Below are 21,357 nucleotides of genomic sequence, written 5' to 3'. Positions count from 1 at the left end.
AAGACAAATGAACATTTGGATGAATGAATGGTAATAATTGCACAGGGTTATCTCACTCTATTAAAAGGGGTGTGATATGAGAAAATGGGTTTTTTAAAAGTCCGACATACAGTTGGCAAACTTATGACATTGAAGGAAAGTTTCAGAGAGCTTTGCGACCTGTGAATGTTAAAATAACTTCTCAAATACAAAAGCATTCACTCATCGATTACCTGTCAGATTCTTAAAGTGGTTGATTACGGTAAGCTGGCCTGATATTCCCAGATTAATCAATTAACTAATGAGTTTATGTTTGTATTTAAAAAAAAATAAGCAGGTGTCATTGTGTTTTTCAGTCCAGGAGGATTATTTAACAAATGTCAACATTTATTACACGCTCCCACTGAATCATCGTCAGCCTCAGTAACTCACAAACCAATGATTAAAACAGTTAACAGCTAATCAATTCTGCCCGGTGGACATTATGCTTTCTGCCATGGGGGATTTTGAGATATCACTGCATGATTAAGACATGGTTGACACTTTTGTTACTTACAAAACTGTCAGTGTGGCAAAAATACTTGGTAAGGACAAAAGAAGTGAAGCAGTATCTTACTGATGTTGTCTGATGTGTGTTATCCATTCAAGCCTTTCCCCATGATTGCCCATGGCAACAGCCACACGTTTCCGCTCTAAATCGCCCCCGACTGTCACATCCTGTGCAGATGATGTCATTACAGCCCTGATACATATCCCATCCACTGGAATTGCCGTGTCTGGAGACATTCACCAATCATAATACGCGCAGGCGTCCCAATCCTTTTGCAACTGGCAACTCAGAGCACCCCGGGGAATCACTTACGGTGTCTTGTGGGAGCCTTGAGCAAGCTTCAAGAATACCTGTGCATCATGTCAGATGCTCTTGGCTCGATTAAGTGGCAGAAGTCTGGCGGAGTGGAAGAGACAATAGCAGGAGTGAATCAAATCCTTAATCCCCTCCTTCACTTGGGCGAGCAGAGAACTGGGGAGGTAATATGCCTGTGTGTGTGTTGGAGAAAATATCCTGTAGCTACTTTCTTCAGGCCCTAATATCTACCAGAGATAAATTGTTCAAATTAGAGGCTTGCCTTCTTCCTCCTTGTAAATCAGGTGGGTATAACCAAAAGCTGGCTCACCTCCCTCTTCAATCTTCCACCAAACACCATCTCTGTAATCTCAAAGGTGCAACTGGCTCAAATTAACACCATCAGTGGCATGCCCGAAACTTCCTAACGGTTATAGAAAACACCCATTCTGGTTCTTTACCAGGTATAAAGTAAAGTGCAGCCTTCCCATACTCTCTTGGTTCCAATTAAAGACCCCACTACTTTCCCACTGTGCACCAATATGTAAGACCCGAGCAACTTCTCACCACCTCATTTTCAAAAGAAGAGTTCACAGCAGTGTAGCTGGAGTACCTGGTATGGAGCCTCTTTTTCATTTTGTCCCTGGGCTTTTGAATGTACACGACAGTCTCCGCTTCTTTGTCTATCTCTGTATGGACATGTATGGCAGAGTGGCACTGTGCGGGCCACTCTTTTGAGAGGCTGCTCTGTTGTCAATCAATACGAAGACAAAGGATGAGGGGCGGTGGATGATTTGTGACTGTAAGTTGCACAGAGATCGATTTCAGTAGAGAGGTGAAAGGTGAAAAGAGAAAAGCGTGCATGGAAGATGAAACTTTCACCACCCCAGGCTGTGATCTGTGTCTACGTCGGTGAATAAAGACGCAGAATTAAACCCGTGCACGTGCATGGAAAACAAACACAAACTCGCTGACACGCATACATTTGATTCACTGAATTTCGCTAGAGAAAGTTCCGCTTGTAGTTGTTTTTGTCACGTGCATGTGTGTGTGCATGTAACTACATGATTTGGCTTTTGAAAGATGGATAATCCTCAAAACCCTTAGTAATCTAGGCAAACTTTAGATTTACTTTGTATCAACAGAGATCAAAATAGGCTTTATTCCACTTTCAAATCTTCCAAGGTACACTTATCTCTTGTCTCGTGCTTGAACGATTGTGGCCAAAACAGAATTTAACAGGTGTGAAGTGTTGAAACAGACTTGTATTACAGTTGTCAATATTTTTAAGATCATAGCACAAAATATTGTTAACCATATTCTGACAAAGACACTCCACATCCTTAGGACCAGCCTGTGATACCAGGAGTAAGCACGCCTAGGTTCCAGCCTTTGCCTGCTGCCCAACTTGCAAGGGACCTGACCCTTGTGCCTATCCCTCCAGGTGGTGGGCCAATAGGGCATGGTTTCATCTAGTTCTTTCGGCTGTGCTCAGCTGTGCCCCATGGCCTCGGCACTGGACACTCGTCAGCAAGCCCGCCTTCCAGGTCTGGCTCCAGGATGGGGCTCCGGTTTCCCTTTTCCAGGCAAGGTGCTGCAGCTCCGTCTCTCCTTCATAAGGGCTTTGTAAATCACTCTTAGTCTGATCCCTGCCCTTCCCTATTTGCCTTAGGAGACCATACCGATGGCTATTCTCACAGATAACGCAGATCCCAGGAGTTTAAGTATCTCAGGGTCTTTTTTTCATGAGTGACAGGAAAATGAAGCGCAAGATGGACAGGTGGTGTCATGGGGACATTGTACTGGACTGTTGAAGAAGGTGCTGGCACAGAAGACAAAGCCCTTGATTTGTCCGGTCCATCTACATCCCAACCCTCACCTATGGTCATGAGCTCTGGGTAGTAACATCTAGTGACATCTCGGACATCCGTAGGGAGCTCGGAGTAGAGCCTTCAGGTTGCGAGGAGCCAGGTGAGGTGGTTAGGTCATCCGATCTGGATGCCTGCCGGGGGCCTTCCTCTGGGTCCACATCTAACTGACAGGAGGCTATGCGGCAGAACCAGAACTTGCTGGAGGGACTACATATGGCCTGGGAACGCCTCGGGATCCCCCAGGAGGAGCTGGAATTTGTTGCTAAGGAGAGGGATGTCTGGAAAGCCCTGCTGCCATTGTTACCCGAACCCAGATACTTGGAAAGATATAGATGGATGTTTTGACAAAGCATTTAATAGTCATTTCTATATGACATTTGATGGATGCTGTAGATTTCTATACCATTTACTCACCCATCCATACAACAGAACTGAATTAACTTTTGGCAGTGACAGTGAAAAGTAGTCATGAACGCAAGACTAGTGTTTTATCATGGCCACGGCTGTCATCTATTGTTTGCTCCCTCTGTCCTGTCACTCTCTATGTGTGAAGTGGGAGTGGCGCTCTCCCGGCTCCGTGATTATAACATTAACTCACCTGCTAATCATCAGCTTTTCTACTGAGAGAAATATCTGCTCCGGGTTTCCATCCACTCATCGGCAGTTACCTGTCGGTAGTATTGCAGTCTCGTGTGCTCAGCATTGTTCATTTTCCAGTTTTTCACCTGTGCTTCTTGTGCTTTGTTTTTTAGGATCACCACCTCCCAGTCTGCCTTCCGGGGCCCCGCATGCTCCACCCAGAACTGTTTCCAGCCAGCCACTTTCACACCATCCCTCGTTCCTCCTGCTTCATCTCTACTCAGCCATCTGCCATCATCATTTCCCCCCCGAACATGCAATAAACCTTTTTTATTTTTGCTATGTCCTCCATGTCTGAGACTGTGCTTTGGTCTGATTGTCACTGATTGTAACATGTTTTCCTTCAAGTTCACAAATCCTTCAGTTGGATGAAAACAAAAGCTAATGGTATATAACCATATACTGATGAATAATGGAGAGTATCCTTGCTGTCCATGAGATTTGTATATTCATGACATGCCTAACAAGGCTACACTTTACATATCATATTGTTCTATATATATGCATGTGGTATATATGTGGTGTATACAACGGGGGTGGATGGAGATGATTCTGGGCCACAAAAGTTCGCTGTAGGGTCAAATTTAATGAACCATCCATGATGGGAGGTGTCTTGGATACATTATTATGTCACATTCACATCCAACTTCTTCCAGTAGCACCCCAGCAAGTTTTCCACCTACAGCATATTTTCTCGCTCTCAAAAATAGTACTAGAATATTGTGTACAAGTGCATATTCAGTAATAACTGTGACAATGTTATTTTTAATATTTATTTGTATGCAAGCTTCCCTGACTATTCTCAAATTTGCATCCACATTTTATATTTTTATACTTTTTTTTTCCTCGATATAACAATAATCCTTTTAACCAAAGCAAATTTACTCTTGAGCTCATCGTCAAGGCATACGCAATCGCTGACGGAGGGCTGCTAAAAGGCAAAGCTTTGTCTTACGAACTCATGAGACGAATAGGTTTGTGTCACTGCATTAAACTACTCTGGTGACAACACATGAGCAGCAGGAAGAACAGAAACCGAGCAAATATAGATTTGTTGCTTAGGAGTTAATGCTGTTGTCTGGGAGATTCCTACTCTGAAGGGTTGTGTTTTGCCACATGCTGTTTTATGGGCTTACCTTCAGCAGATGTAAATGACGCATGCTGAGTCATCCATGAGCTATATGGTATGTTTAATTCACTGAATAAGTCCAAGTACTTTAATATCCTGTTCCAATCCTGCTATATTTTGAACTGAGGTATTCATAGTGATCTTTCGCCAAGAACAATATTGCTGCAAGTGCTTCCAGTACGCTCATACATGACAGGGAGAATATATATTGTTTAATTCATAAATAATAACAAATATATATAGAGAATATTTTACTGCAGAGTCTTTAAAGTCAAAGGACATGTGCATAAAGTAACACATAAAAAATGCATATACCACATTAAACAAAGCCCCTCTCATATTTTGCTTTCTGAGACGTACTGTCTTATGCATTTTTAATAGATGAAGATAGAAAATAAATGTGTTGCAATCTACTGTATTTGTCCATTTTTGTGCAAAACATGCTAGGACGCAGCTCCATCTCAAAGAACAAACATAACAATCTCCCAATCTGAAAACACAAGGTAATTGATCTCAGTCTATAGAAGATAAAATAAATCGCATTGCGAAAACTGGGCGCCACGAGGGAGCATGAAACATACTTGGTGACACTGGCTTGTGACCCCATTAATGGACTCTCAGTGGGCCTGGTGGCATCAAACAGAAGCCAATAGGAGTTAAGTTTTCTTCCTGACTCTTGGCGCAGAGGAGCCAAGTCACTCCATAAAACAGTGTGAATTTGTAAAGCCGCAGTCTCATGGGAAAGGCTCGGGGCCTCCAATTTCTCTTCCTTGTACCTCTGACTTTTACTTTATTTTTTAACTACACTACACAGCTGTCATGGGGATCCAAAGACTCCAGGGGAATTGTTTTTCATGAACAATAGGAGACTGAAGATTTTCAGCTCGACAAAGCAAGATTAAAAAACGTAATATAAGATACAGGAGGTTTTAGATTAATTCTAATATCTATGTGGTACGACTGTGCCAATGGAGGCCAATAAAGAAAGAGTCCCATGATACACATTGTGTGTCTAATAACTAAATGTTTTTTTTTATTGCTCTAATAATTGGCACATTCAGATCTCACATGAGAATATCCACATTATGAAGTTATTAATCAGTGTATGACCACCGGTTGTGAAACAAATGGACGCAAAATGGAACTTTGTGTCGTTTTATGTTATGTTAATAAGATTAGGTTAGAGAAATTATTTTTTTTACAACTTTCTTCATCACCAGTACTTCTTTCTTAATCTTACGCAGTATGTAAGTACTTTATATTCTGCACTAATAATGAGAAAATCATGACTATAGAAAAAAACATCTTGGGACGATGATTTTTTATGGCTTTATTAATGAGTTGATGGTAGAAAACTGAGAGGAAATGAAGGGAGAAAGATGGAGGATGGGAAATGTAAGAAATGCCCCCCAGGTGCACTTGAACGGACATTGTTGTCATTGATAATTCCTTAACCCCTTGATCCAAAGAGCTATTTTTTTAATACGGTCTGTGCTGTGTACATTTATCTTCTTGACTGATAGTAAGAGATCCGCCTACAGGCATGTAACACATACTGGTTATCAATTTGTTTCATGCTGTAGATCAATACACCAATACTGTCGGATGGAAAAAGAATAGAAGAGAAAGCGTACTTGGGTCTGACAAGATAGCATCTGTCTTGGGTACAAACTGGTCACAGCGCAGTCCATGGTAGCCCTCCTTACACCTGCAGGTGACAGAGAGAGAGAAAAAGACAGACAGAAACATGAGATTAGAAGTAAGACAAACCAAGCAAGAAGTACCAAAATCAGCCGAAGAGACAGATAAGGAAAGTTAAGAACAGGAAACCTAGAGAGAAGAGTGAACGGACGGTAAAAAGCTGAGTGCTCACTGAGGACCGAGGTGGTGGAGGGAGATACACAGAAGCTGTCGAGAGGGGTGGGGCGAGAAGAAAGAGAGAAAGGGGAAGATAGTTGGGCAGGCCTAAGCAGCGCCTGCAGCCTCACTGATAGCACATGACTGACAGGAATGCCAGGTCCCAGTGGAAGAAATGGGGAACCGGGATGGGAGAGGAGTTGGCGTGATGCAGACAAACGCAAGATCTACAGTGGAAGGGAGGCTGCCATAGCTGGAACACTCATATAAACAAAGTCCTGGCACGGTCCGGATATTTTCCGTCATCGTCAAATAAATATCCCCACACTGTTGATGCCTGTAGATCCCTTAGCAACAGTGATAAATATATCCACTGAAATGATGACATCTGAAGTTGGCTGCGTAATTAATATGCAGAAATACTTTTTATACATGTATCATTCTTAGGCGTTTTGAAAAATGTGTCAATTGCTGTGAGGATAAAAGAATATTTTACAAAAACTTGTCAAATTCAGGACACAAACAAAAAGTTTTGGAGCTGTTACTAAGCACCCCCGATAGCTTTTGTCTCAAAGAGGACTTAGGGCATTTTTTATTCCCATCTTCCACAGTGGCCATACTGTGAGGACATTCAGTGGGCTGATCCATCCCTCTGCTCTTTCACAGCTTAGGGGAGACAATTGCAGGATTTTGCTCTGATGTGTCTATTTCAACATAAACTTGTACATGAGTGAGCGATATGTCAGAGTTGTCTATATTTTCCCCATTCCATCAGTCGATGACATATCGTAGGTAAACCGGGAGGATTTACACACGCACATTATCCATCAATATCTGTCCGCCACATTTCCACCGGTGTCACCCAACCCGCATTCGGCATAATGTAGTGGATGAGTGACAGACAGAAGTGGACTCTTCAGTCTTACTCGGCTTGCCTTGACCTGATAGCGTGAAGAAAACACAACAAAAAGACAGCCAATAACAAGTGAGCAGCAGCGGAGATCACACGTTGTTGGTTAAGGCTGGCATAAGAGTGAAAACCGTGGTAGATATTTGTCATCTTTCTTTGTTTTTACATCTCCAGCTGTAGTTTCAGCTCCATTTGCTCAGTGCGTCTCGGCTCAGCGCGTGCACTCTCTTACCTCCCTTGTTTTCTCTATAATGCAGCAAGAGGATTGGACGTGATGAAAATAAAATACAGTACGTGGTCTTCTAATTTCACGCTGGCTCAAAGCTGATGGTAGTGCTAATGCAGCCGTATCACTTGGTATCCATTCTTTGAGTTTAGGTCCGTTTGATGATTTTGTGGCTCCGAATGGAAATGCTGTGTGGCACCATGAGGTGCAGATTAGGTGGCATGGTGCAATTTTGATACTTGTTTTGGCAAAAAGATCGCGTTTGCATTCCCACCAACAGAAACCTCTTAGCACAAGATTTAAAAAAAAAAAAATCACTCAACAGGGTATCCAACATTTTCTTGATGCTTTTTTTAACCTGCATGAGTGATTTTTTTTTTGGCCGGTGGAAACCATCTGTGAAAATCGTTTGCATATTGGTGCTGGGAAGGTTTTTAAAGGATTTTTTTTTTTTTTGCAGAAAAGCAGCAAAGAAAGAAGTGAAGCTGCAGGCCAGAAAACAATGATTCTCTGTGGGTTCATTACTACAAGGGATCCCTTTCACATCCCATTACAAACAGCCATTTGATCCCTTGCCATTATAAAAATACTGACTATAGCCGCTTAAAAAAAATCTAATTGAAAGATGTACAAAAGATTATAAACGATTGGTGTGCTTGAAAGTGACGTTGGAAAGATTTTTTGCCGTCTCAGCGCTGTTCATAGTTATCAGCACCTCTGTCAAGCTGCAGGGTGTGATCGTTGAAAACGACCATTTTGTGTTATGTGACACTAAAAAACTCTCTAACTGCATCTTTAAATAGTGGGACTCATTACCGTTCAAGTGATGTGTGAAAAATACCCTTGGATTAAACCCCTTTAAATCTTAAGCCTCAAACCTCTTTGTGTCATTTCATTTCCAAAGTAATAAGCAAAACAAATCACAAAGATCTCTAATAGTTTCAGGCTCAGGCAAGCGAAAGGAGGGATAAAGAACTTGATTCTCTCCTGTCGTTGTCTCTCCCACAGACAGACTTCTACCTCTTAATCAGCCTGGAAAAAAAAAGGCAAACACAATACCCTTGTACTCTCCACTCTGTATTTCATGCACACACACACAAGATTATTTTAGGTGTGGTCAGAGCATCCAGAGCATAGAGAATATACTCCAGCAGAACAAAGACAAAATGATATACTTTGGACTGAAAAGCATGATATAATAATAAGGCAATATATCTGGTCTGCTGCTTCCTGAATATGCTGTATTTTCAAGAAATGCTTATTAGTAGTACAGATGATGACCTCACAAATAGAGTGATTCATTGTTTGCAATTTCCCTAATCTATACGTTGCTGTAATGCTAATGCTGAATCCATGTAACATGTTGCCCGGCGCGTGACCTTCAGTTAATTATCTGCAAAATGCAGTTATCTGGCATATTAGCATGCTGTGTTGTATAGCATATCAGTTGGATGCTCACGGTCATTGTTCATAATGTGCTCAGTGTGCTTTGGAACACTGACAACATGATTTAAGTGATCTGGAAAAAGAAAAAGAAAAAAAATCTATGAAAAAGCATATCCATATAAAGATTATCATCATTAATCACCGTGGAGATGGACCATTAAAGCAGAACGTTTTTACAGTGAAATGAAATATGCAAAAGAACATGCCATATGATGCGGAAAGCACCAGTCCAAATGACTAATGCAAAGATATCAGATTAATTACCAAATTAAAACAGCTTTTTGTATGAGAGAAATTAAGGCGGGGCCGCAGCGGGAGTGATTTAAAATAAGAGCGAGTCCCCCCCCCGGAGAAGTTTTCTGACGCGTACATTCATCTTACATCCGATGGTGAAATGACACCTCCGTGTTGGCATTTTGTTAGAAAAACCATGAGGCTTTGACTAATGTTCAAGCTGCTGATGCCGACACTATCTGGGTGGCCGGATACAAACTTCATGTATGTTCTTTTTTTCAAATCTGACTCCCTGATTTGCTAAATAAAACACAAGCACCGTCCCTTTTTTTTTTTGTCAGCGTGCCAATCAAACAGCCAGTCATGTACGGAAAAAAAATGGAGGGAGGCACTCGCAGCGACCACTCATATTTCAAGGGTAAATCGTCCCTCCCCTCCCATAGCTTGGCTCTGCCCTACATCACACCTTCTGTCCCTGGGTGTGAGCTGAGACGCCTTAGTTAGTATTCTGAATCACAAACCCGACGGCAGAACGCCTGTCTGGCTATCTGTTTACGTCTGGGGCTTCCTTTCTGTTTGTCTATGTGTCCCCATCTCTCCCCTCCTACCATCTTTGTAGCACTGTGAAACATGCTCTCAATGAGTTGCAAACAATGCTTTGTAAATGTATTTGTGCGATCGTGGCGTCGGATGCCTGAATGGATGATAAACAGTACGAGACAAACGTGCTTTTGAGGATGTTTCGGTGCGGATCTTCAATGAGGGACACCAGAGCTCGTATTTATCTATGGGGGAAAAAAATCTCAGAGAGAACCCAGATGTGTTCGTGGATTGGGGCACATATGACAGCTTTCTCTAGTGGGTGTGTGTGTTTTTATATTCTGCAGCCACTGTGCCTAGAAGTAGCAGCTATAGACTTGGAGCATGTTTTCCACCCCCCCCTACTGCTCCAGCGCTGTCTGTGACTACCCAGCTGCTTTTAACACATGTTCCAGTCACAGAGAAAACACACCTCTGAGTCTGGAGGATGACGGAGGGGTGGGGAGCGCTGCCTCATGACTAATCACCATCGTGCCTGGTTAATTAGCGTGAAGAAAAATGGAGAATAGTTTGAGTGCAAGGGGGCGGGAAACGAGGTTCAAGGAGGAGAGAGGGGATGGGGATGCTATCATGTCAACCAAACTTTTCATTTACCTTCTGACGCCCATGCATATTAGCTTCCACATGTCCTATAATATAACAGCATAGGAGCTATTACTGATGAGGCAGATGGGAAGTACCGTGGCTTACTGGAAAATGAGAACTGCTCCCAGAGTGATGAGCACTTACTGACTAGATGAACTCAGGCTTGTAATTTACTTTTGGACGCACAATATCTGGCGGTCACTGAACTTTAACGAGATAAGTGGTGAATTTAAAAAAAAAAAAGGAGATTAATCCCTCAATTTTACCAGCATCTGTTGACATCCAATTGCAGTTCTGTCGCACGGCTTACAGTCAAAAGTTTCACAAGAGACTTAACTAATTTAAGCCGAAGGTCAAAGTTTATTCTTGACCTTGGAAACAGTAGCTCCAGTTCACTTTTCTTTTTTTTAGGGCACTTCCAAAGAAGCAGTTTCGACGACGTTTCAGGGAAAATCTTTGCTTTTATGCTCGGAGAAGCTCAGTCCCGCTCATGTGCCTGACATTTAAGAACGCTAAATCTTAAAGATTGAAAACAGAAGAAAAGTGTTGATAATTGAGCTTTTAGAGGTGCTGTTGCCCCCCCTGTTTGCAGTCTTATTTTCAGCAACTATTTTCCAACACATTTAATGTATTTCGAAAGAAATCTCAGAATTGCCAGGAATAAAGTCTTCTGCTTGAGGTCAAGTGCTTTTCTAAAGGAGACATGCGGCTGTCTGGAAAAATCCCATTTGGCTTCCTGCGGGGTTACAGTCACTTCAAAAGAAAAGGTGAAGCACATTAACAACCTCTCTATCTCCATGTGAAAAGATTTTATACGGGCTACATATATACTGTACCACTAAAGACGGCTAACCCTGAACTGCAAGACATCGCTGTCTGCCAACTTTTGCATGTTAGCTCCGTCTGTCGGAATTAAGTTTTTTATTCGGGCATAAACACGCACTAGTAAAAGTGGAAAAGAGACTGCATGCTTCAAAAAACTTGGCCCCCGATCTAATCTATGCACCGTGACTGGGAAGTCGGGGAACAGAAAGTATCTACAAATAATTTGAAACAGGGATAATGTTGGACTGGATCCGTTTTCCCTTAATTACCTGAGTTGTTGGAAATGACTCTCTTCAGTCTCACTATCAAAGGCAATCATTATTTGGCAGCAGGGGTCCTCGCCACACTCAATAGACACATTTATCGCACTGCACCAAGTCTTTTGAGTCACTGCCACATTTCATTTCGCACACCAACTGGTGCAGTTGATGTTGTCAAGTGTTACTGAATTGGGCGTTACCCCCTCATTTCCATAACTTGACCTACAAGTCATGCATAATAAAATCAACATTTGCATATTGCATCGGAAGCGCAGATGCAATATGGTATTATGTTAATTGCTAAATACTGAAATAAATTATTTAAATTCCAATTCACTGTGTGGGGTTGTGGTGAGAACTGTGCTATTTTAATGTGCTCATTTTTTCGGGGGGAAAAATAGCACCTGCTGCGGTACATGATACAACACCTAAGCTGAGGGCACACAGTTGATTTAAGCTGCATTTGCTTTTCCACCGCAGCCTAATTTTCACCGCTGGGAAGGTCGGGATGACTGACTGAAATCCATTTTTTTTGTGAGAAGAAAAAAAAAAAGTAGACCTCCAGTGACTACTAAGAGTAATTTCTTTTATAATAAGAAATACACACATAAACATATCACGCGCACACACACGTGCAGCCATCCCTGCCTCATTTTCAATATCAAAGCCTAATCAGTGGCTGACACTTCTCTCATTGTTATTGATGGGGTATGAGGGAAGAATAGGCTATGAGTTGGCTGCAATCTGCCAGGATTGTTCTGAACAACAGCAACGAAACAACAAGTCCAAAAAAAAATACCTCCAATGAAGACAGCGCATAAAGCCATACATATTTCTATCTGGGTTTTGCAGCAGTGCAGCATGGCAGGTAGGGGGAAGACAGGATTTATACCTCGTATGAGTTTTATAGATGCATATTACCACGCGTGAGCCGTTTACATGCAGGCGCGATATGGCAGCTGCCACCATGTGTCCCTGCGTTCGAAACTTTAATGCCACGCTGACAGAGAGGCCAAAGTAGAAAAAAAAAGAAAAGAGGTAAAGCTAGACAGATGGCTGTCACTGTCTTGTTAAAAAAATAACGGGGGAATATGTGGATATAAACATAACGCTCGACATAGTGCTCGGATAATTGGCGACATAAATTTGGGGCGGCTTAATTGCGTTGATGACAAAAACGAGCATTAATGAAGCCATTCGCTGACGACAGGAAAAAGTGTGATGTATTGTATAAAGCTCCACAAGATTGTCAGTCAAACAACTGTACTCGGCTATCGCACATGCAAACACAGTTAATTAGAGATTCATTAGGCTCGTGACTAATGAGTCTATTTACTATTGTTTTAAATACATAGCGAGTGGAGTTAAGTAAGGTTATACCATCCTTATACCTTTTATAAGGATTCACGACTTTTAGGAGGTTATCCCGAGTACATTTAGCCTCCGTGGTAAATACTGTTTATAGCATATTGCACTTTCTTGAGCTGTGCCCTGGTATAATTGCTGCTGCAATGTCCCTATTTTGCTGCAGGGATCATTACATTTTCATCAGCTTAGACAGTAAACAAGGCTGCTGCAGCCCTTGCATTCATCAAGATAAACACACACACACTTACACAATTTCACTATCAAATGCCATCTGACCTAACTACCAAAATAAAAACATATTTCAATAGGGGCATGGCACAAAGAGCAGCATAGCACACACTGTTCTGGCCTGGCGTGCCCTATCTACAATGCTCCAAGAAGTCATTAAGCTCTTGGAGGATGAAGACGTCCCCCCCGACTTGTTTGCCTTGCACCTCGGCAGGGCTGAATGTGAGACTAGGTGCTGGCACTGTATCACGCAGGAGTGCACACTACATCATGACGGAGCTCCCAAGCCGCGAGACCAAGTAACAGGTGCTGTTTCAAAGGACTAGAGATAACGGGGGGAAAGAAAAGGGGGTGAGGGGAGACGGACACGGAGAGGGAGAGAGGGAGAAGGGGGAATGGTGCTGAAGGGGATGTATTCCTCTTCATCTTCAGAGATTTCTTTCCACTTTCTCTCTCTAGATATGTGTGTGTGTGTGCGTGCACAAATACCGGCAGACTGGGTAATTCTATTCTGGTTTGAAGAGAATAATACTTCACACTGTTGAAGAATGAGGATGTATTTTACCAGCAGTCCATATAAGTTAAATATTCACAAGATTTGCACTTTCAACCTGGTATTACACTAGACATTTTGAATTTTGTACTATTAACCCCCTGTGAGCGACCCTTCTGCTTGCACATCTTATTGTTTTCGCTTTCTGGAGATTCATAATTTAGAAGTTTAATGGGATAAAACGCCGCCGTCTCCCACACTCGACTCAAACAAAAGCAAACAAAAAAAGAGTGGAGTGCCTTTGTTTGCCACCAAAATGCATCTTCTGATTTATTTTGCCTTCTCGTCTGAACAAGTCGAATGCAGCACCTTGGGTGGGGTGGTGGGGGGATAAGGTTATCATCTGTCAGCAGCACTGCTCATGATGATCATCCGACGCGTTCGCAGAAGACTCGCAAAACATCATCAATTAACGAGGTGTGTATACGGGTGCCACAGCTAAATAATCAACAGCTCATATTCCACGCCGCGTAGATAAGAGGCTATCACCTTGTTTTGACTCCAGCTGTGCCCCGTAATCTGCATCACGCTTCTGTTAACAACGTTATACGAGTCACGTCACAATGCCGTGAGTAATATCTGCAGGTTTTTTCTCACGTCTTTATTAAAAGTTCTCAACATTTTTACCGCGGGCTGTTTTCTGATTTAGGTTTGTCATCCGTTTAACCCTGCGGGGGTTTTTAATTTTACATAAATCTTACATGCTCAATGGACACGCTAAGGAGACAAGGAGACACACTGGGGTGCCTATAAATAAGGGGAACGAATTTTTCAATGAAGTGGCTTCATCAAGGGAGCATTACCTCAGACTGAACTGTGATGGATATATCCTACTTGTTCATCATTGGCTATGGTCCGCTACAGGCTAGAATTTGAGAGCAGGGGAACAGATATGGACCTACAACATCATGCTATATAGGAAATTCACTATTTTTCACTATATAAATTCACTTTTAGATCACCACGTTCAACTGCATACAGTGCAGTGGCTGTATAAAGTCTTATGACAGAGTTGGTAATATCTGTACTTGTTTATTTCTAAGCTGATAAGAGATAACTGCCTGAATATTTTGACAGAGATCATACCGACTCTTTTAAAAGACACCGAGGAGCTCATGAGAGCCATCAAAACAATACCTTCCCCGAAACACCAGAGACATTTCTGTAGACTTTTATTATTCATTAGACTTCTCCGTTTGTGAGCGACTTCCAGCGACAACGCAGACTGCTGGCTGCACATTACGAATTTAGCAGGGGTGTTTGAACTGTACCTTGAGAGAACATAACGCGGTTATTAAACAGTAATAAAGAAAAATGGCAAGACAGAGGAGGGGGGGAGAAAAAAAAAACTCACCAGAGCACCCTTGCTTGTCAACAAGGTGTGTAAAAAGCTTGTCCTCTTTGATATCATCTACATGCCCCTTCAGGACCGGTGCCAATGAAAAAGTAATTAAGTTTAAGTGTGCTGTTTGGAACGGTGACAGCAGATAGATAGATCCTGACAAAACTCTTTAAGTGATTGAGTTTATTTATTTATTTGCTAACAGCATGTCTGACTCGACTTTACTCGAGGTGCCAAGACTTGTAGTAGGTGCGGCAGATTACATCACCACAGCCGGAGAGAGGGTGACCTGAATAATTCACCTCCTCCTGGTGGGCAAGTGGAGATGCATGTAAGATCGTAGTCTTGTCTGGACACAAAAAGGGGGCTTTTGTCCTCGAGACGGGGATCATCTCGGAGTAATGCATGTGACCTGAGTGCGTTTAAAAGATGAATGTGTTTCAAACATGTACCGACTTACAGAGCTGGAAGAGAAGTCATGCACACTCTACATGCATTTGCTTTACATGGTTTCAAATATGCAGAATATAAGGGACAAATCACCTTTCAGAAAACTCTGTGTGTTTATATATGTTAAATAAATGTGCTTTATGTAAGCATGTAACAGAGCTCATTATTTGCTCATGATCCCTCTGTATTTATTAATATCTAACGTGCATTAACATCTTTAATTAAATGTATTCTATTTATGAGCAGTAAGGGTGTTGTGGACAGATCATTTAGAAGATCCTATACAAGCAAGTGCTTCATTTTATGAAAAAAGTGCGGCATTACATGCAGACGTTTCTTCAATATCATAGGGTGAGAGGGATGTTGTAGCTGTAGACTAGTAATTTAGTCTTAAAGGAGACGGCGTTGCCATTTAAAAACATGATTATGCTGTGATTATAGGATGAGCGGCTGCTGTTTTTACAATGCACTTCACTAACACTTGAAACAGCGTATCAACATCTCTTGAAACACTGTCATTATCCATCTCCCAAGGAGCAAAAACACCAACCTCCGGCATCTCACCTTATCCGAGAGCGTACCTTTGCCTTATGAGTCTCACAGTAACCCAGTTACTTCCCACAAATCGCTCTTCCCACAAACATAAGTGCACACAGGGTGGCTGCCTCTGTCTGTGTATTATGTGTGCACATTATCTTTGCTGTTTGTCAGACAAAACAAACAGTTTTAGGGGCTGCTTTGGCTCCATGGCGAGCATTTCTCATTTTTTGACATTTTACGGACAGAACTACAAAAAAATAATAATCAAGGAAGTAATCTGCAACTGATTGCTCATTAAGAAGTATTTGCAGCCGTAGGTGAAATCATCATCAAGATATTATTTTTTCACCACTGGCATAATATATAATAAACATGAAATATAAAATAATAATCAGCTTGTTTAGTCCAGGAACTGTTATAAAACACACGCGACCAAATACTCTATATGGGCCAATTTTTATTTAAATTTTAATGAGCTAAACAATGACATTTAATAATCCAGCCTCGGGCTATATGCTCATATTGTTCTTGTATTTTTAATGACAAGATCACATGGAAACATGGGGAAGGAGAGAGGTGTCCCTGTACACACCCACACATGTGTATGTATGAACACGATGTTAAAAAAGATCAGCATATTTATAAGCTAGAACGCTCGTGGTCAACATGTGGCGTACCCACATGAATATTCACGCTGACGGATGCGTTCTCAGTCGTCAACATGAACACGAACGATTGGCCCCGGAAAAAAAAAAAGACCCGTGCTCAGTGACTTTTACATCCGAAGGAGACTGTCAATGCCCTCGAGGGCAGCGAGTAAATACTACTATCATGCGCGCAGGATTAAGCTGTGGTTTTCTCCACAAACATCAATGATATTAGTTATGCCCATTTCCCGGCTTCCCGTCTTGCCCCGCATAGTACAAATCTGACTTTTTTTATGTATCTCTGGGATCATTTTGCTCTGTGATGCATAACGGAGCTTGAGTTGGGTAAACTTTCTGCCTGCCAATGGCTGAGCTGGGGTTTTTTTCCCTTCCCCCACGTGCAGGCCCACCCACTGTTGACTCAGAACACTGCTTTTTGTTTTTTTTTGCTTTTAAACGTGATTTTCTGTAAAAGAAAAACCCCGCTGCCTTTTGTGCCTAATGTTTTTGGATGCTGCTGACATCTGCCTCCACAACCTTAATCCTGCGTGCCACATTCAGCGTGATTGAGTTCATATCACTGCGAATGTTAATGGGCTCCAAAGGACCTATACATAACGCCATCACAAATGTGCACACAGGCACACACACACATGCGGTGTAGAACACAGTCAAGACAGAGCTTTGTCTGTAGATGAACTGTCTTGAAGCCAAACCCTGTGGCTCAGCTACAGTATCATCTGTAAAAGATGGATTAGGGTCCTCTATAACTACTCTCACACTGAGGCACAATGTAATAAGGTGAATGTGTGTGTGTGTGTGTGCTGGGAGAAGAGAAGGCCCCCATCTTAAAGGGACTGGCTGCGCACAGCTACTGTGCCTCCAGTGTGTCGAATGCCGTATGTTTACTTCTGCAGGCTGCCTACGAGTGCTAGAGGTTTAGAGGAGTGTGCTCTGATAGAGACGGCTGGAACAGCTTACACAGAAACCCAAACAAGTGTCTGGGGGAAAAAAGAGATTGCTCCCATTGTGATCAATCTGACTGCCTTAGCCAACTAGCCTTAAATAGATGGTCACATTTCTTCCCCCTGCAGGCAGATGCCACTATGCAGTACACGGTCACAGACAATCAATGATTAAGTTAAACTCATGCGGTGTCTGGAAGCCTTTATAATTATGTTTGCACAATATCTCAAAGTGCAAAGTGGGATGAATGCATCCCGCAATCACAAGCGGCGATAAGTAAAGATCTGAACTTTATTTTATTTATCACGCCTTACTAAAGTTCATACTGACGTGTGCAAATGGAAAACACTGTCAAACTCCAATGATTGATTGCTGCAACCCTATAGTCAGAGCTGCGGTTATCACAAACAGAAATATTTCAAGGGCATCATAGAAGCTTTAAGAACCTTAGCAACACCAACATTACTGACACAGCCGCAAGAAGGTATGAGGGAAGCGAGGGAAAGCAGGTCATTTTGCAGCTTTAACCCATTAATCATTCATATTTTATTGTGCGCTCATTAATTTCTTGTCATGGACAGTATAACCGGCACTTTGGACGCAGATTTCTGCAGTTATTTTCACATTAAATTCTCCACAAGACAAAAAACAAAACAAAACAAAAAAAGAGAGGAACACTGCACGCATACTCCCAAGTGCTTAGCAACTGGGACATACTGACCATGTTGTAGCTACCATCTGGATCTAATTGTAACAATATGAATCGGTCGAGTCAGTAAGTTAACAACTGTAAAAACGTTTTCAATAGGAGAGGCTGTGATGCACCGCCACATTTAACACACAAACTAATATCTGCTGTCAGACCCATTTCACCTGCACTTTTAAACTTCCCAGCCATGGAAAATCTATCTTTGAGCATTTTATATCCTGTTTGTAAAAGCAGGAGCCACCTAAAAAGATATAATATTAAAGCTTGCGCAGTCAAACGGTTAATATTAACCACGTTTTAAGCAGGTCGGTGCACTTGACACAGAACAAATTTGAGTCCTGAGACCCCAAAAAAACAAATATACTCTTTAGGCACTGAGAAAACAAAATCCTCCCTAAAAGATTTAAGGAATGGATTTCACATTTATAAATGAAAAATGAAGCGGCAGAGCAAAGTTATAGCTGCGATGCTAATTGGAAGAGAATTGAGCCGAAGAAATAACCTCACAGTCTTCACTGCAGACGTCCAACCGTATAGATTTTCTGCGTGGACAGTGATCTATATTTACTATACACTCTGTAAATACACCAATATTTTATGATTTACGTATCAGTGAGGTTTTTTCGTGTGAGTAAAGGCTATTTTTTAACTTGTGGACAGCTATGAATTGGTATTGATTAAATTCTAATTCAATTCCTCTCGTTTCGCTGTTATTGCCAGCAGAAGCCGGGATGTACCGCCTGTCTAGGCAAATGTAGCTCGAGCACAGAAATAGATGACCTCTGTTGCTTTAATTACCCTTGATCCCCATGCAGCATGGTCAGTGTGGTCTTTTTGACTCGTCTTATTTACATTCAGTGGTGTGCAGGACGGTGAAACGTTATATTTAACTGCCTAAAAACTGTTATGAATGCGGCTTAGCACCTGGACAGTGTTTCATAAGCTGACTTGAGCCAGTTTTCAGTGAAATAACATTTTAAATGGATGCAAAATACTGCGCAAGATCGAGATAACTCCCTCTACGTCTTGTTTTGCTGTCCAAAAGTGCAAAACCCAAATTATGCATCTGTTGGAGGCGAGCAGTGTGTGCCAACGGTGCAGTTGTCAGCGGATGGTGCTTCCACATTTAGCTGCTGGTTTAAATTCAGTATTTCTATCTCTGTCACAGTTTAGAAATCACGGCTAAAAAGGGGATGAACATGAAAGTGATGAGCTAAAAGAAAAGAAAAATGAAGGGTGGGTGAGTCTGAGAATTATAACATGGAAACCGTCAACGTGGAGTGCATCAATGTCAGTCAAGCGTCGTCCCGAATGATGGTGGCTAATTAGATTTTCCTATGCTCAACAAATCATGCTGATAGGAGAGAAACATTTTGCAACTCAATAGCCAGCTGACACATACTGATAGCATTGTCGACGGAGTCAGCTGTGCCCGCCTGCTAACATGGTTGGAATGGAGAAATTACGGTTGATATTACGGATGCATGTCCTGTGACAGGTACTGTGGAGGAGAAAATCGTCCATAATTAGGGAGGAATGAGTAATTGATCTCGAATTAAATGTGCATAAATAATCAGACAAAAATGATGACCTTCTGTGTATAGAAAATTATTATTTTTCCTGTGTAATTTCACTTATGATCCCATTTTTATATTATTTATGGTCCCCAATAAACATTTAATTGTATCTTTTTGTAGCAGTAGCAGTGACGGAGTCTGCCATCCCCGCACTGGATTCAACTTGCCTACCAAAATAAGAGGGATTGACAGGAAGTGATGCAAAATATAAATCAAGCACAATTTTATTTAACACAATGTATCTGTCACAGCGGTTGTCAATCTTTTTTTTATTAATTGAGTATTTATAATTCATGCAAAGGAGTAATGGAGCAAAGGGGGGAAGCAGTCGCAATATGCTATTGGACTCGGTGCTGCACACATCCAACTCCCTCAGCAAGCAAACAAACGTCACTGGTTTCCATTTTTTCCAGTGACTTTTGTCAAACAACCTATATTTGTTCAGCTGCACTGCATACATGGATTTATGGATACAACAGTTGTTATTTAGTTGTAAAAGCAGCCGCTCACGTTGTGTTTCCTGTTGCATTAAATCACATTTGCTGTTTCCACAGTAACCAAACCACAAGTGCTGCCAAATGAACCAGGACTGAAATATAAACCACTAAAGGACAACCTCAATGACTGTAGTCACCTTGCTGAAATAATAGGGTTCCCTTATTCACATGTATGTGGTTGGTCAGCGACGTTTCTTGATTGTTTTACTTGGCCGTCAGCAAAACTTTTTTCGACTCAAACAAAACGTCAAGCGGCAGAATTACAACAATTCTCCTGATTACCTGCTCGTCGCTGTAGCCAGAGAACTCCTGGTTTGATTGCTGTGCCTGCTGCGTCAGTCACGACGCCCACATGAAAAGAAAAGATTTAGCACGTTGCGCAGCGGCAAATACAAAGACACAAATTAATAAGTGAACGTATTTTTGCATCTTTCTATCATTTCCATCTCCTCACTAATCACATCCTTGTTTAACGCTTCAAACGGTGTTTTAAATGAATCGAGTCAAAAAAAAAAAATCAGCTCCCGAGCTTTTAATAATCTGTCATGTTGGATGCACTACATGCTGTTACTCACAGCCTTCTCTGGCAGGTTCCAACCAATCACAATCTTTGCATTGTGGAGTGGTAAAAATCTTCAATTGTAGTCCTCTTGGCACAGACTTAACTCTCATTTGGAATCCAAGATTTGGCGATTCACAGCAGCAGATATTTGGCTGGCTCTCTAAAGTTACATTAATGAGGACAAATAAAAATAACACACTGGAATGGTAAAACTCAAACAGGCTAAATGAACAGGAAATTGTGGAAGGAGGATAAATTCTTTATATAACCAAATACACATATTTCTGTTTTACATTACTCCCTCTCACACTTTTTTTGATTGTAATATTATGTACCGGTACATATTTTCTTCCTCAGCTGGTTCATCTTGCACATGAGGTGCTGCTGTGTCAATTAATTGCTTCCTTATACACTGCTGATTAACTTTGCCTTGAAATCCAAAGCTCCTAGGTGTGTGTGCGTATATGCAAGGACCCTAATCACTTCTGTTGCCACTGAGATAACAACACGTCT

At 41.7% G+C, this 21,357-nt stretch overlaps 1 protein-coding gene across 2 annotated transcripts in view; it reads right to left on the bottom strand.

Annotated features, from left to right (window-relative positions):
* nrg3b (neuregulin 3b) overlaps positions 1-21,357 on the bottom strand; it is a 176,892-nt gene that overhangs the window by 21,788 nt on the left and 133,747 nt on the right. For both annotated transcript variants that reach the window (XM_027289381.1, XM_027289382.1), the window contains exon 3: positions 6,097-6,170. In XM_027289381.1, the coding sequence (XP_027145182.1) occupies positions 6,097-6,170 (74 nt within the window). The remainder of the gene's footprint in view (positions 1-6,096; positions 6,171-21,357) is intronic.

Source organism: Larimichthys crocea, chromosome XVI (genome assembly GCF_000972845.2).
Source record: "Larimichthys crocea isolate SSNF chromosome XVI, L_crocea_2.0, whole genome shotgun sequence".
Lineage (NCBI taxonomy): Eukaryota > Metazoa > Chordata > Actinopteri > Sciaenidae > Larimichthys > Larimichthys crocea.
This window is presented reverse-complemented; position numbering and strand designations above follow the sequence as displayed.